We start from the raw sequence: 15,320 nt of genomic DNA on the forward strand, positions 1-15,320 counted from the left end.
TGCCATCATATTATAAATAAAATACTATATTGATTTGTGGATTTGACAGCAAATGGTGTAACCAGTTTCAGTGTTTGTCCTCTGTAGTCATTCAGTTATTTTAATGGAAGTGATCGCAGAATAGGAAAAGAAAAGCTAGGCTTGATTTATTTCAGATGTTCTCTTGCAATCTCTGCTTAATTTATTAATGTGAAACTTCCAGCCTTCCCCTTGAAATTTGATCATTTTTGACAACATAATATTTTCATGTTTTTGTGTGATGGCTAGCAAGGAACCAGAAACAAAGATGATTTTATTACTGCCTTTTTAATGTCTAGCATATTTTTGGAGCTTTAGCATATGCCTGTGTGCCTGGGGAAATGCTGAAATGTGTTTTTTCTGTGGGAACTCTTAGATTTTTTTTTTTTTAAATAAAATTTGAAAATTATATCTAAAATCCTTGCATAAATACCTGCTTATAATATAAATGGAAGCTGTGTTGCGTGGGGAGTCTCAATAGATGTCAATATTTTAATTTTGTGTAAACTACTCTTTAAATACTTCCTACAAAGTGAATTGAAGTGTGTATGAGGGGGTTAAAAGTATCTTTTAGCAGTGCTGGAGTAGTGAAAACTTGCTAGTCAAGAACCAAGCAGGCAGATGTTTCTGAGGCTGAGAGCGAGGTGAGCCCCCATAGTTATGGCAGATTACCCATCACTTGCGAGCCAAATAGAAGCTCTTAGTTTTTTTGATTCAGTCTGTTAATTTCTGATTGCTTTTCATGTCTGAATGAGCGAGAAGCCAGGGAGCAAGTCAAAAGGAGCAGCTCACACTGTACCCTGCCCCCATGCCTTTTAGCCTTCATTCACTGCACTGCATTGCTCTCTTCTTTGGGTTCATGAGCTAGACAGACACATGTGTGGAAATTCATACATACAGCTGCTGTCTGGGGAGGCCCTGATTGCTTCCTGTGCTCTCCCCTTTCCACACACATGCTTCTAGGAGCTGTGAAGCTGCAGAGGTGAGCTAGTAGTGTTCATATAAGCATAAAAGATACTGGAGAAGCTTCTCTCCAAGGAAAAAAGCTTAAGCCTTGAATTTAGAGGACAAGCTTCTTGTGTCCTTTGCATCTTCTGTAGCTAATTTATGAAGAATTATAAGATGCAACTATTGTGACTTAAATTTCTGTAATTTCCTTTTCTGGTGTGATGTGTTGACAATTTTGTGATGTTGTCTTTCTGTGAGATTGTAACCTCAATGTTTTTTATTTACCTTTCCAGTTAAATATAAGACAGAAAGACAGTCTTTCACTGTTCAAAGGATGTGCTTTAGAAATAGAACATAAATGTTCTATTAAAAAGTCTAAAACATTGGTAGCTTTTCTTGTCACACGGTACTGTTCATCTGTTTTCACTTACATAGCCAGGTTACTTGCAATATGTGAAGTATGTGGGAATTGAAACTGCTCTTTATTTGCTTCCAATATACCATTGAGTCTTTGTTGAAGGGGTGTTTAATAGTGAAACACGGTAACTCAGAGCAGCTAAAACTCAACTTCTTGCATCTTGCCTTCAGAGCAGTCTATCTTTAGTGAATGGATTGCAGTCTGAGGCCCTGACAGTACTTTGTCTTGTAACAAAGGTACTGTTGTGTTTTTTTTTTTTAACTCTTCAAAATCATGGATGAAGGCATTCGTATTGAACTCTAAAACTGGACCAGTTTGTTGCTGTGCCACAGACCTTTTGTGAGTGAGGAGATGACAGTATCTGCAAACAGGTGTGGACAGGTACAAGCTGATGTAGACCAGCCTTGACTGAGCATCTGTATGACCATGCCAAAATGATTCTCTGTCCAAGCTAATATGCCTCACTATGTCTGACAGACAGTTGAAAAATGAATATTTCCCAAATAACACATGACAAATATGTGTGTGTAAACTGTCAATAACTTTTTAATAATTTTTTTGTTTCTGTAAAGAGGGTTGGGTAAAAGCGGAGTATAGCTTCTTGCCAACATCTCTTCTCTGGAGAAAAGCAGAAATCTAAGTTCTGTGGATTTAAACAAAGCCCTAAAATGCAATTGTAAGTAAGCAGCCTCAGAAAAATGGGTGTCTGAAAAAAATTGAGAAAGAATACTGTACTGTAGGACTTAAGTTCTTTGGCTAGATACGTTTTCATAAGAACAAGGATTATAAGGATATATACAAACTGGCACAGTAACAAATGATCCAATTTAGATCCTTTAAATGTGTATGTTCTTTGTAGAAACTCTGAAATTTACTATGTTAGGTAAAATAAATCAACATAAGATTAACTAAAGTTCATGATAGAGGCACTGAGAGTATTCTAGCTTGTATTGCAAAAGAAGCATTTTAGAAAGAAGTAATCTGTTTCTAGATGTTTATTCTATGCAAGGAAATTAAAAATGCGTTCTTATCCACCCCTCAACTAAGATATGTGCATTTTTTGCCAAATCACTTTTTCAGTGTTACATGACCATTTTTATTAACCTGCATAAGCATGATGTTAAGCAAATATGGTGAAAGGTTAAAAAAAGCCATCAAAAAATGCAATGTTTAATAATGTGCTTGCTTTGGCAAAGATTTATGTGGTTTATTTATAAACTATACAATACCTTTTACCCCTTTGGAAATGCAGTGCACATAAGATGATCCTGATAGTTTTCTATTGCTATGTTAGAGTAGCCGATGAATGGGTGGTGGTATAGAAATGTAGGTTGTTGGCTTGCTTTCATTCATTGAGATTGGATCCTTTCTTTTCTAAGGGGGGAGTGTTGTTCTATCTTATTGAAGACTGAAATGGAAGATACTAAAAATGAAAAGTGGTCTTTAGGGAGATTGCTAAATTCTGCCTTCTGGATCTGTAGCTGTCCTTGGCTTTGGAAGTTCATGTTCTGGAGTTCTAAGCCCTTAGTTTGAGGTCAACCAGCCTTTTGAGTTTAGTTGCAATGAGTTAGGTAGTAACGATGATTTATATGTGGTAAGGAAGCTGAATTTTGCTAACTTTCTTTAATTTTACATGTTTGCTTATTGCTTACTAGCTGATATGTGGTTGAGTCACCATCCCTGGAGGTATTTAAAAGACGTGTAGATGTGGTGTTTAGGGACATGGTTTAGTGGTGGACTTGGCAGTGTTAGGTTTACAGTTGGACTTGATGATCTTAAAGGTCTTTTCCAAGCTAAATGACTATGATTTTGTGGTTTTTATTAATAAACAGCTGCACTAGTTGGAAACCTGTACCTAGTTGCAACATAGGCTAATGTGGCAAATGTTTTAAATAAGAAGCTGAATTGAAAGTAAAATGCTTACATTACTTTTTAAGTTAAGTCATAACAGAAATAGCATTTGTAAATGTTGGTCATTGTGTATACGTTGTGATATTCTAAAGGTCTGCTCTCAGTATCTGTAAAAATAATGGCATATTTTCCTTGAGTGCAGTGTTCAGTGGTTGGGTTGGGCTGCAGCAATCGCTACCCACATTTGTTACAAGAATACTTCTTGTAGATTACCATTTAATTATTCTTTGTTAGTGAAGTCTGCTGGAGAGAGAGATCTAACATGATAGATAATGAGGCAGGGAGAAAAGTGAAGAAAAGATGGAAATGAGTTGAGAGCTGTGGGTTTTTTTCCACTATGTGCTGATGAATTGGTAAATGATAGGCTTATTCCTCTGCTGTCTTTATATGCTGTTAATATAAATACGGTTAAGTTCCCTGACTAGTTCCTAACAAGTAATATGCCAGTCAGGAGTGTATCCTAGAAATCAGTGTGCCACAAGCCACTGTTCTGGAAGGGGGTGTTTGAAGGGCAAAGGAGACTCCATGGGGATCTCGTTTCTGGGCCAGGTGTACAAGTGCATGCATGTGAAATCAGGTCATTCTGGCAAGTAGGAGTGATTAGCAATGGGCCTCAAACTTCTGCATAAAAACCTTATGTGGTGATGGAGATCTGTGAAGCCCTGCTGCATTTAAACGGGAGCATCATATGAGACCCAATAATGTCTGTGAAATATGGTGCTGTTGCTTCAACTCTGGATTTCCTGTAGGTGTTACTGAATTTTTTTTTTTTGGGGGGGGGGGGAATTTAAAGACACTTCTGTACATATAGTAGTTACTGAGGTTTGTAAGGCAATGCCGATTCATTCTTCAGGACTGCTGAAATTTATTAAAAAAAAAAAAGAGACAGAAAAGGATTGGAACAGATGGATATCTAGAAATATACAAGTAAAACTGGGATCCTGTACTTAGTACTTCAAATAACAGAGTACACTATTAAGAAATAATGGGTTTCCATGTGGAGCCTTGCAGATCTGTAGGAGCATATATGGAAATAATTGGATCCTTGTAAATCACAATAGCATATTAATGGAGAGCTACTTTGAACTGGTAGGAGCTGATCCCATGTGATGCCAGTTTCACAGGGAGAGCAAACTGGTATCTTTAACAAATTCCTTAGTGGAATCTTTGTAACAACTGTTGCAAGACCCTAGGTGCTTTCTGCTGCACTGATAATGAATTCTTGTCTTACAAGGAATTACACAGAAAGGTTTACTGAGCAAATGCAAAAATTGTAGCAAAACATGCATTTGACTGCTTAGATGCATCTACAATGCTATATATCATGAAGTTTACACTGAAGTCATGGGGATATTTATGTTTGTTTGGAAATGGTAAGAGACAGCAATTGCACTTGTACATTGAGCGGATGGTAAGGACAGAGGAATTAGTGACTTATATGCTATATTTGAGTATTAAGTACTGGAAATCTTGCCTTATCAAACATGGTATCTCTGCATGCATTGAGAAAATTAATTTTAAAAAACCTGAAAAAGAATCTGCTAAAAAGCAGGGAAGAAAAAGAGAAGAAGAAAGAAAATGAAACAGCCATAAGAACTTCCATAATTTTTAAAAGACAAAAAATGCAATGTATGGTAGCTGTTCTTTCTTCTGTGCTCCTTCATTTCAAGATGAAGCCGAGACTGATGATGTCCACAGCTCAAGGGTCACTGATTGCACTCCCAGAACTTAGGTAGTATAATAGGTAGTATGTTATCACAGAGGGAATTTAGTACTCTCTTATTTTTATGTAGTCTTGTACCTGAGGGTTTACCATACTTGCAAATGACCTTGAATAATTTAGTTTCATAAACTTGTAAAACATCATTTATTTCACCTTCACCTTAGAATTGTTAATGGGGTTATTCAAAGCAGTACTTTCCCCAGAAGAAGCACTTGAGCTTTTTTTATACTTCTCGTATAAACCAGTGCACTTTTTGGTCTTCCTCTGTCTCCAGATTCAGAATCCTATTTCTGAAACAGTCTTTCAATTTCCAAGCCATAGTTAAAACAAGTAATGCTGTAGTGGTGCTTAACAGATGGGCAGATACTTTTATTTCTGTGTTCTGGAATTAAACTTACACATGAGCCAATAGTTTTAAGAAAAACTTTCAGTAAGTGGAGGCTAATTAATTAAACCACTTATTATTGGAAGACAAAGAGGAAAGGGTGATTACTTTGTATCACTATGTTTTCTAAAATAGTGTTGTGTTTCCGGTATCAGTGGAAGAAAGGCTTGCTCTGTGCACCTGGGATAAGACCATCCACACACACCAACATGTGTTTTGAGACAGGAAAAAAGAGAAGACTGATCAGGGACGGAAAATAGTGGTGACGGAGAGAAATGCTTGACCTTTCAAAGAGTATAAGGCTACTTGTGTTAAGAGTTTTATTTGGAGGAGAGTTCAGTCTTGAAGGAAATCACCTTGTTGTCCCTGTTTATCATGCCCATTTGTTTGTTTTCCAGAGTGGTTTCGGTATGTGCTAACTAGGGTGCTTTCAAAAGAAACTAAGCCATTCCACTCCTTGCGTGCACCAAATGTACTCTAATCCTTGATAGGGTTTGTATTGGTTTTGTGTGGCAAGGTTTTGGTAGCGGGGGGGGTTACAGGGGTGGCTTCTGTAAGAAGTTGCTGGAAGCTTCCCCTGTGTTCGAGAAAGAGCCGGCTGGTGTTGGCTCTAAGACGGACCTGCTGCTGGCCAAGGCCGAGCCAATCAGTGATAGTGGTAACGCCTCTGTGATAACATTTTTAAGAAGGAAAAAGTAGGGACAGGTGGTATTCGGCAGCCGGGGAGAGGAGTGAGAATATGTAAGAGAAACAACCCTGCGGGCACCAAGGTCAGTGAAGAAGGAGGGGGAGGAGATGCTCCAGGCGCCGGAGCAGAGATTCCCCTGCAGCCCGTGGTGAAGACCATGGTGAGGCAGGCTGTTCCCCTGCAGTCCATGGAGGTCCACGGTGGAGCAGATATCCACCTGCAGCCCGTGGAGGACCCCACGCCGGAGCAGATGGGTTCCCGAAGGAGGCTGTGACCCTGTGGGAAGCCCGCGCTGGAGCAGGCTTCTGGCAGGACCTGCGGATCTGTGGAGAGAGGAGCCCACGGAGCAGGTTTTCTGGCAGGACTTGTGACCCCGTGGGGGACCCACGCTGGAGCAGTGTGCTCCTGAAGGACTGCACACTGTGGAAAGGACCCATGCTGGAGCAGTTCGTGAAGAACTGCAGCCCGTGGGAAGGGCCCACATTGGAGAAGTTCGTGGAGGACTGTCTCCCGTGGGTGGGACCCCATGCTGGAGCAGGGGAAGAGTGTGATGAGTCCTCCCCCTGAGGAGGATGAAGCGGCAGAAAACAACGTGTGATGAACTGACCGTAAACCCCATTCCCCGTCCGCCTGGGCTGCTGGGGCGTTGGTAGAGAAGCCGGGAGTGAAGTTGTGCCCAGGAAGAAGGGAGGGGTGGAGGGAAGGTGTTCTGAGATTTGGTTTTATTTCTCATTACTCTGCTCTGGTTGATTTGTAATAAAGTGAGTTAATTTTCCCCAACTTGAGTCTGTTTTGCCCGTGACGGTAATTGGTGAGTGATCTCTCTCCTGTCCTTATCTCGACCCACAAACTCTTTGTTATATTTTCTCTCCCCTGTCCAGTTGAGGAGGGGGAGTGATCGAACAGCTTTGGTGGGCACCTGGCAACCAGCCAGGGTCAACCCATCACAGGGTTGTAGAGGTTTGACTGGTTATCGGTCATTTTTGGCAACTTTGAACCTCCTGTGGTCCGGTCCAGTTCAGGAAGTGTGAGTAAATGTGTTCTGCAAAAAAAAACCCCTCCTGGGCTTCATGTAGTATAGGAGTAAAGACCTCAGCAGCAGCTGTGTTTTGATCTGCTCCAGTTGTGCCAAATTGCTCATGCGGATATAGCTTAATGCCATTTATTGTGGGTTTGTTTTTTTTAAAGTAATACCAGACTGGTGATGACTCACTGTCAGGGTGTCTTAACCTGGTCAAGTGTTTGGAGATGGTAATGTTTTTAAATCTACCTCTGTGACAGTTTGTGTTTTGGGCGGAACTTGACAGACCTTTAGATAAGCGCTGCATTCATTCAGTGAAGTACCAAAAGGTCCATTCTGAATGTTCTTGCATGTGGTTTTGATCTGACTAGTTTTCAGGGGCATAGGGAGGGGAGAGAGCAGAATATACATGTTTGGAACGTAATGGTGCTGTAGGAACCCACAGCTGGTGCCGAGATCATGATTATAGCTTAAATGCCAGCACAAATATTGGAAATCATATTATAAAATAACACAGAACCCTATCTCAGTTGCTGAGTCTTCTCCTTCATTCAGTAAACAGCCCCTGTGCTATGTGTCCTCTTTTCCTGTGAATAGGAGGAAATTAATTTTTCAGTGCTGAAGTTACTCCTTTGGTAATCTGTGCTAACTTTTTTATTTTGTGCACGTATTAGAATTTGCAATATGATCTTCTTATAATAAAAGAATAATTATAGGAAGAGCAGAATCTTCATGTCATTTTCCTTTCAATTGCTCCACTTCATCCTTCTAAACTTCTCATTATCCTACACTCTGTTCCTTTTTTCCATCCGTAGCTACTTTTTTTCCAAACTATTTGAGATTTCTTTGTATTTCTGAAATGAAACACTTTTGTCAGCTTAAAATGACAAAACCTAAAATGAATCTCAAAGCTGCACCAAGTGTATAGGACCGCTTGGCTACACAGGCAGTGCTCTTAGAGGAAGTTAGTGTGCTTTCCAACCATGGAAGGTGCCGGGGGGTGTGTGTGTGAGGGGGACTGTAGGCAAGTTCAACCCTCGGAGCAATAAACGGAAGCAACGTGCCAGTTCAGGCAGGAGTACGTGTGGCTAGAAAGGTAGTACGGAGGATGGCTTGGTATTTAGCGGGCAAAAGAAGAGGTTAGAGAACCATGACCGGTTTGAATGGTTGCATGTGTTTAGTGCGTTAACTTTCCTTCATTAACGTTATTTATAGTAAATTGCTATAAAAGCAACCTTGAAATACGTTTTGAAGTTCAGTTCATAGCAGTTCTCCAGGTGGCAGGGATAAAAGGAACTTGCAAGTGTCAGCTATGGTGAAATCTGCTGGAAACAGGCTCTTCGCAGCATTGGAAGGCGAGGCGGTGTCCTGAGTTAGCTCAGGTGGCGGTTGAGTGCTGGAGCTTGGTCCTGTAGTCTAGCAAGCTTTGCTGTGTTAAAATACGCGTTCCAAAAGCACGTAACCGCGGCTTCTCATTTCCTTCAGCGTTTCGGTGGGGTTTAGCAGGGCTGTGCTCCTTGCCGCGTCCTCTGCTTGTGAAACTTTCTCGCTGAGCGCGGAGCTGGCAGCGGGACGGGCGGGCAGCGCTGCTCAGGCGGAGCGCATTGCTGGGGCTGTCAGGTGACGGCGGCCTTGGCGCAGCTGTTGGCGGCGCGGGCAGCCCCCGCCTGCCCGCCTGCCTCCTGCCTTACCTCTGCGCGCTGCTGCTCAGGCGCTTCCACCCTCACGCCCCTTCCAGCGCTGGCGGGGATCGGGGAGGAGATCATGCTTCAGGTCTTTGGGGTGATCCAATGGGAATTGCATTGATCTGGTGTTTAGCTCTGATCCTTATCAAATGGATTACTTCTAAGGTAGGCCATTTTATTATTCTGTTTTGACTAACAGGGTTTATAAGTAGCCTGAGAGAAAACAAGTCATTAAGAACTTCACCGGTAGTACTTATTTTTCCTTTTTAAATCTAATCTGCTTTGGAAACACATCATTCGTCATTTAAGACTGTGTTTCTTAAGTGTTCCTACGTGATTTTGTAGCGCTCGATTTTTGCCTGCCTTGAAGTGGGAAGAGTGTGTTTGTAGCAGTGCCAGGTAGGAGACGGGGAAAACGGATCTGAAATGGCTTCTGAGTGGCAGGGGTTTGCTTGCCTCCTTTGCTAACAGATCTTCAATTTTATAGTGCTTTAAAGGCTTTGTGAAAATAAGGAAAAACAATTTTAAACAGAGAGAGAATAATACAAATTAGCATATTTTGCTTCCTGGACAGGATATCCTTCTTGTATTGTTGATTTCAGGGTTATGGGAGTGGAAATACCAGTTTTGTTTGCTTAGGTGAAATACTGGCTACTTCACTTACTTTGTAGCCTTTCCATTTGAGATGCCTGTGTTTTGAAAAATGTGTGCTAATGTTAGACAAAATTAGGAGTTCCTACTTTCTTGTTCTCAAGAACGTAAGTATCCCCATAATGTATATTGTGGCAGTAAATATAGGTGGGATTGGTGCCTGGAGATGAGACCAGGTTCTTCTCAGCATAGCTTGCTGCCTGCCTAACCTGGAATCGATTTCTAAAGGAGGAATAAATTTAAGCTTAGGATTGTGAAGGAGGGCCAGAATCATTGGAGAGAATGAGGGAAACTGAAAAATTAAAGAGTTCATGCATTATATATAGATTTTTTTTAAAATTAATACACAATTTTAACATTTTTGTACAATTAATAGCATAGTCTGAACAAACATGAACTTGAATTTGTTGTGAAAACAAGCTTTGCCAGGTATCCATGCCTGCACTCTTCAGTCATGCCAGTAACACAGTTCTAAAATTACTAGAAGCAAGAACAGTCAGGTTTAGTTGCTAGCACTTGTGATAACTTTTGTCACATCAAGAAAAAGACCAGGATACCTTAATGGATGTTCACTTGTGACTAAAGGCAGATTCTAAATGCCAAAGTTTTACAGCTGGTGTGCTAGCCTAGTACATCATCTGCGTTTTACTGGTATACTGTCGAATTGCTAGTTTTCTGAAACTTGACATAAAAAGCCTGCTTAAGGATTATGTCTGTAATTCAGTTTGGTTGAAGATTCTGTTAATGTGGGAAAAACAGGAATTCCAGGTAGCTGACATAATACAGTTAAGCATAAAAACCTCTGCATTTTATGGTTGTGTTTTTAATGGTTGTTTCTTTTAAAGAATTATTTTGTGTGTTTTTTGTTTTATCCTATTTTTTTGTTTTTTCCTCTTTTGCTGTTGCTTTTGAGTCCTTCCACCATTCTGATTTAGCTTCTGAAGGTAATACCCCTGTGTGTTTCTGTCCTCATTTAAGTCAATCATTATGCTTTTTTTGACTATGCTTTCTTTTCTGATCAATTTTCAACCTTTGTTTTGTATATTTTTGTTAAATCTTGAAGTTTTTATGTGATAAAACTTTGGGTAGATCTTACGATGCCACATGATATACATCTAAGGTGTGTAAGAGAAAATAACATTACAGATGCTTGTATACATATGTATGTATCACTAATGTTGATAACTATCATTCAAACAAAGCTAACTTTATAAATGATTGCCATCCGTCTTGGGAGATGATCATGTGAAATAGCTTTATATGGAAGAAAATATTAAAGTTGCCACATTCAGATATTTGAAGGGGTGGTGCATGTCTTATTGGTGATTAGTATTGCCTTCCTGAAGTTAACTACATTTTTCTTATCACTGGTTTGATGAACTTTCAAAATACTGCTTTGAACTCCAGTGAAATATTTAGAAAATAGTAGTAGGACTGTTTTGCAATGACTTGCCCAACTTCAGCGACAGTTTAAGTGCTTTAAAAGAACATTTTCCAGTGCTTTAGTGAGTAAAAGCTTGATGATGCCTTGTGGAAAACTGGATCTTATGTTAGCATGGAACTTTTAATTACTTGAAATAATTCTAAGAATTATGATACATGACAGTCTTGCTTTTGAAATCCAACAATAGTTGGAGAAATCTGGTCTAATTAGTTTGTCATTCTAGGGACTTGTTGATAAACTGTCTTAGAATCTTAAATAGTTTTCGAGTGTGTATATTTGAAGCAGCATAACCAATAAATTGCAGTTGCCATGATAGAACAGCTTCTCCAAACTTTTTCTCAATTTCTCTTTCTGAAAACAATCCTCTGATTGTTGGGCAAATAACTTGGGCAGAAAAGCCAAGTAGGTAAAAATACCTGACTGGCTGTGTTGCTGTTCTCTGGCTTTTCTTTCCCAGCTTCTGAATAAACAACTGAGTCGCAAAATGAGGGTTGTGTACTCCATCAAAAAGCATAGATGGTTCTTTCTGATGGGAGGTACTGAATTTTGAAGGCCAACATCTCTACCAGTTTCCTTCTGCTGTTACAGAAGGAGACCAGCAGTTGTTTTGCTTGACAGTCCAAAAGCTGGCTGGTTGGCACTTGCCAAAATGAAGTGCCCAACAGTCAAGCTGGTGCTCTGCTCTGAGCTAAACTGTGAAATCCTTGTGATAAAACTGATACATCAATGGAAACGTTTCTGTTTGTCACAAACAGCAGCAGCTGCTCTCTTTCCAAGTGTTACATGTGTATGCTGAACTCCCTAGCATCACTGAAGCAGTTTCCCTTTGAAGATAGATCTATGTGCTATTTTGGCATGTCATTCCTGTTGCATGGCCTTTAACAACTTCCTATTCTGTTGTGAAAAGATTTTCAGAAAGATCTGACTTAAATCTATATCTTTTGGTAGATAGTCCCTTTGCCTGTTTTTGTGGAGTCCTTATATCATTGTTGTTCTTAAAGGATTAATGGATCTTCCACTTTAGATTGAACTTCTTCCATTCACTTTCCATAAATATGTGACAAAAGAGGAGAAATGAAAGCTTTTCTTACTGTATTGCCCTTTGGAAGAATAAATGACACTCTAATATGAAATTGAAATTTAAGGTGAGGTTTTCAAAGTGGAAGTCTAGTGTAAACAATCCTTCCCGGTTGTCTTTCTGACATTTTGCTGAAGAACAATAGCCTACCTAGTTTAGATGGCTGTGCTCATGTCTGGAAAGGAGTGGAGTGGTTAAGAACCTCACCGAATCATTTGAGGAATTTGTTGAATCACTTGGAGTCCAGCAGATATTCTGACCGCACCAAGTTGTCCTTGTGCTTGAAAAGGGAACCTGCCTAAACACATTAGGATTGTCTTCAGTTTGAGCACTTGTAATTCTGTCTGCCTGTTGGAGTGATGCTTATTTGTTTGAGATTTGTACAGAGGGTCAAGGAGTTCAATATGCTTTATGGTTATTAACAGGTACAAAGCTTCAGGTAGACCAAAGAGGTGGCAGACATCTAGAAATAAAATTTTATTCTAAACGAGTTAAAAAATACTGACAATAACGTGATATTTTGAAGTGCCAGAAGTCAAGGTCTGTCCATGATGTTTTTAGCCAGGGTTTCTGTAGGCTGATACAGTGTATGCTACAGTCATCTAAGCTGTGTAAGTAAGGTAAATTTTTAGTGTAAGTATGGTCTTCATGTCTTCGTGTAGACTACAGATAGTGGGCCTTTGATTAGCAATGAGGGAGGAGGCATTTTTGGTGGTCAACAAGAGTAGAATCCTGGTGATGAAGTTGTTTGAATTATTGAGTGCCTTACAGAAACTGTAGTTCTTCAAGATGCATTTGCCTTTCTGCTTACAAATTTGCTGCACGTGACAGTTCCCATCTCAGTAGAAGCTGATGCTTTAAATCTGGTCTTTCCGTTTGCTGGATTTAAAAAAGTGGAATCTGGGCAGAGCGTCTTAAAAGAACCACAGGCAGGGTAGATTAAATTACTTCTCTCTCTTTTTATTTTTTCTTTGCATTTTTCTAGAGTAGTGTAGGGGGTAGTGTAACAATACGCTGATGGTATTATTTGAAGTGGGAAAATGGGGAAAATACCTCAACCTGTGGTACGTAGTCTGTTACCTATTTGGAGCATAAGCTGACACAAAGCAATCCATGGCTGGATGAGTGTAATACTATTTAATTTACCTACCTATCACAAGTTGCTAAAAACCTCTGTACCATTAGCTCTCTCCTCTGCCTCTGACTGCCCACTACAGTGCTCTTAAGTGAGGTACAAATAAATAGTTATTTGCCTGGTCTGAAGGTGCAAGGTCTGTCTGCTTGTCACCCACCCTGTATCTGTCCCTTGGTGGAACTTGCTCATAAGTGCTTTCCTCTTATGTATTTATTTAACAAATTTCAGTGAATGAAGTATCTTTAGGACCTCTACCCTTTTAGCAAAATTAGCTGAAATTGTCCTACTATTTTTGCAGTATTATTAGTAAGGCTTACACGGGTAAATTGTCTCTTTTTCCTTAGGAAACCAAACTTTGAAAGGTAATTTCAAAAGCATTTAGTTGTTCCAAGATTCCTACAAGATCTTTGAGTCCTTGCATCATGAAATCACTTGTTTGTATAAGCAAGTGGCTTACGTTTTTAAAAATGTTCTTTGTGTTTGATATCATACGTGGTTGTACTACTCTATCTAGCAAATAATATTTTAGATTTTAGAGAGCAAGTAGCGTTTTAGTATCAACATATCAAAAGGATTTATTATTCAGTAAATTTTTACATATTGTTTTCCTTCTCGGAGACTAATGCTCCAGTTGGGCATGGCTCTTCTAGCTGCATGTGTGCTTAGCTTTCTCCTATATTAGATTACAGAACTGTACCGGACACGTCCAGAAATCTGTGATAGACAGGTGCAAATTGCAAGTTAGCACTAAATTACATCACTGATTTTGCCAAGTCAGTGATATGAAATGTTCCAGGCTACTGAAAATATATTCAGCTGAGATTTGCTGAAATTCAAAGGTAGGTTATATGAAGAAACTTGAAAATGTTAGTGGGAAATCAGCTTCATTTTCTGGCTGATGAGTTGTATTGCTGCCTTTCCCATCAGGACAGGCACATTGTTGTGAGAAATGCTGTACAAACATATTTCAAGGGAAGGATTATTTGCATGGTTTATGATCTTCCAAGAAAATAAAGAACAAAAGCTAAGACAACATAAAAGTGCTGCACAGGGAGTTCTTCCTTGTAGTCTTTACAACAGCTACTATAATTGGACCCCGTTTGGAGCTAGGTCTTTGGTCATTTCTGTAATTAAATATTAAGCTTACCTTTGGAAATACTTCTCTGACTTCAAGTGTAAGGCTTTCTTTTTTGTTTTAACGTGAAAAATATTAAAACAATTAAGTATAATTTCTGGGTTTGGAGTCATAGCACATCAGTTGTATAGGCAATTTTGCCTTCTTCCCCTTGCAAGTAATTTGTTTCTTTATCTCTTAATTTCTTTTAGAATTCTTTTCAATAGCCAACATCTGTTTTTCTGTTCTGTTTCCTAACATGGTTTGGTTTGCCATCTTTTCAACTTGCACGTTTTCAGGCTGTTGTGTGTAGTGTTGCTCCTGCTACATGTACAGAGGAAAAAAATGGGTGATTGTGTTCACCTCCAGGTTGGCTTTTATCTGAAGTTCTCAAAGGGGTATGATAACCCTTTGTGGCACTGAGGACTTCACTGTCCTTAGTGTAAATAAGAAGTGTGGTGGACAGGGAGAGGTCATGGGAGTTTTTGATGTGTATGCACACGAAAAAGTCTTTATTTCTTTAAAGAACAAATGTTGTGAACTGGCAAAATTGAAGTCTGATTTTGAAGGTGATCCTCTGATCCTAGGGTTAAGAAAAAACATTAATGAAGGCCCTAGGAAGTGACAGAAGATAGTGGAAGTACAGTAAAGGCAAGGCGTGAGGCTGGGTGCTAGGTCATGCCAAGCTTTGAAGACTACATGATGCCAGTGTTGTGTAACTATGAGAAAGTTCCTCCATTTTTTAGTTATTAGAGGAGCAGTCCACCACACTTGTGGGAGACTTCCTGGATTGTAACTAGTATCACGTTAGCTGAGTATGTATGGAACATAAAAATCTTGTGTAGGTCAGAAATACAGCCTATATAGGAGTATCTCAATGTCAGGCATGCATAGCTTGATGACTCTTTTAGACTTTTATCATCAAATGTGAAATACCACTTGCTTGTTTTCCTTAAAATACCTTTATGTATTATATCCTGCTTCAGTGGTACCTTGATTTGCCTACAGAAGGTACTGGGTGGAATGAAAGTAGCATGTAGCAGCCAAGTCCTGCCCTTGCAGCATATAGGTTGAATTCCTGGGACTGCAGTAATGCTGTCA

The 15,320-nt window shown here is 39.7% G+C and overlaps 1 protein-coding gene across 9 annotated transcripts in view; it reads left to right on the forward strand.

The window, feature by feature from the left end:
- PDE7A (phosphodiesterase 7A) overlaps nt 1-15,320 on the forward strand; it is a 79,604-nt gene that overhangs the window by 26,769 nt on the left and 37,515 nt on the right. For 3 of the 9 annotated variants that reach the window (XM_041122988.1, XM_030011536.2, XM_030011541.2), the window contains exon 1: nt 8,856-8,962. The exons of 5 other annotated variants lie outside the window; for them this stretch is intronic. In XM_041122988.1, coding sequence (XP_040978922.1) covers nt 8,903-8,962 — 60 coding nt within the window. In that variant the 5' untranslated portion in view covers nt 8,856-8,902. Of the gene's footprint in view, nt 1-8,855; nt 8,963-9,179; nt 9,197-15,320 lie in introns of those variants that run through there. One more of the 9 variants, XM_041122989.1, reaches the window with a different exon arrangement.

The sequence above is a fragment of the Aquila chrysaetos genome, chromosome 4, assembly GCF_900496995.4.
Source record: "Aquila chrysaetos chrysaetos chromosome 4, bAquChr1.4, whole genome shotgun sequence".
Lineage (NCBI taxonomy): Eukaryota > Metazoa > Chordata > Aves > Accipitriformes > Accipitridae > Aquila > Aquila chrysaetos.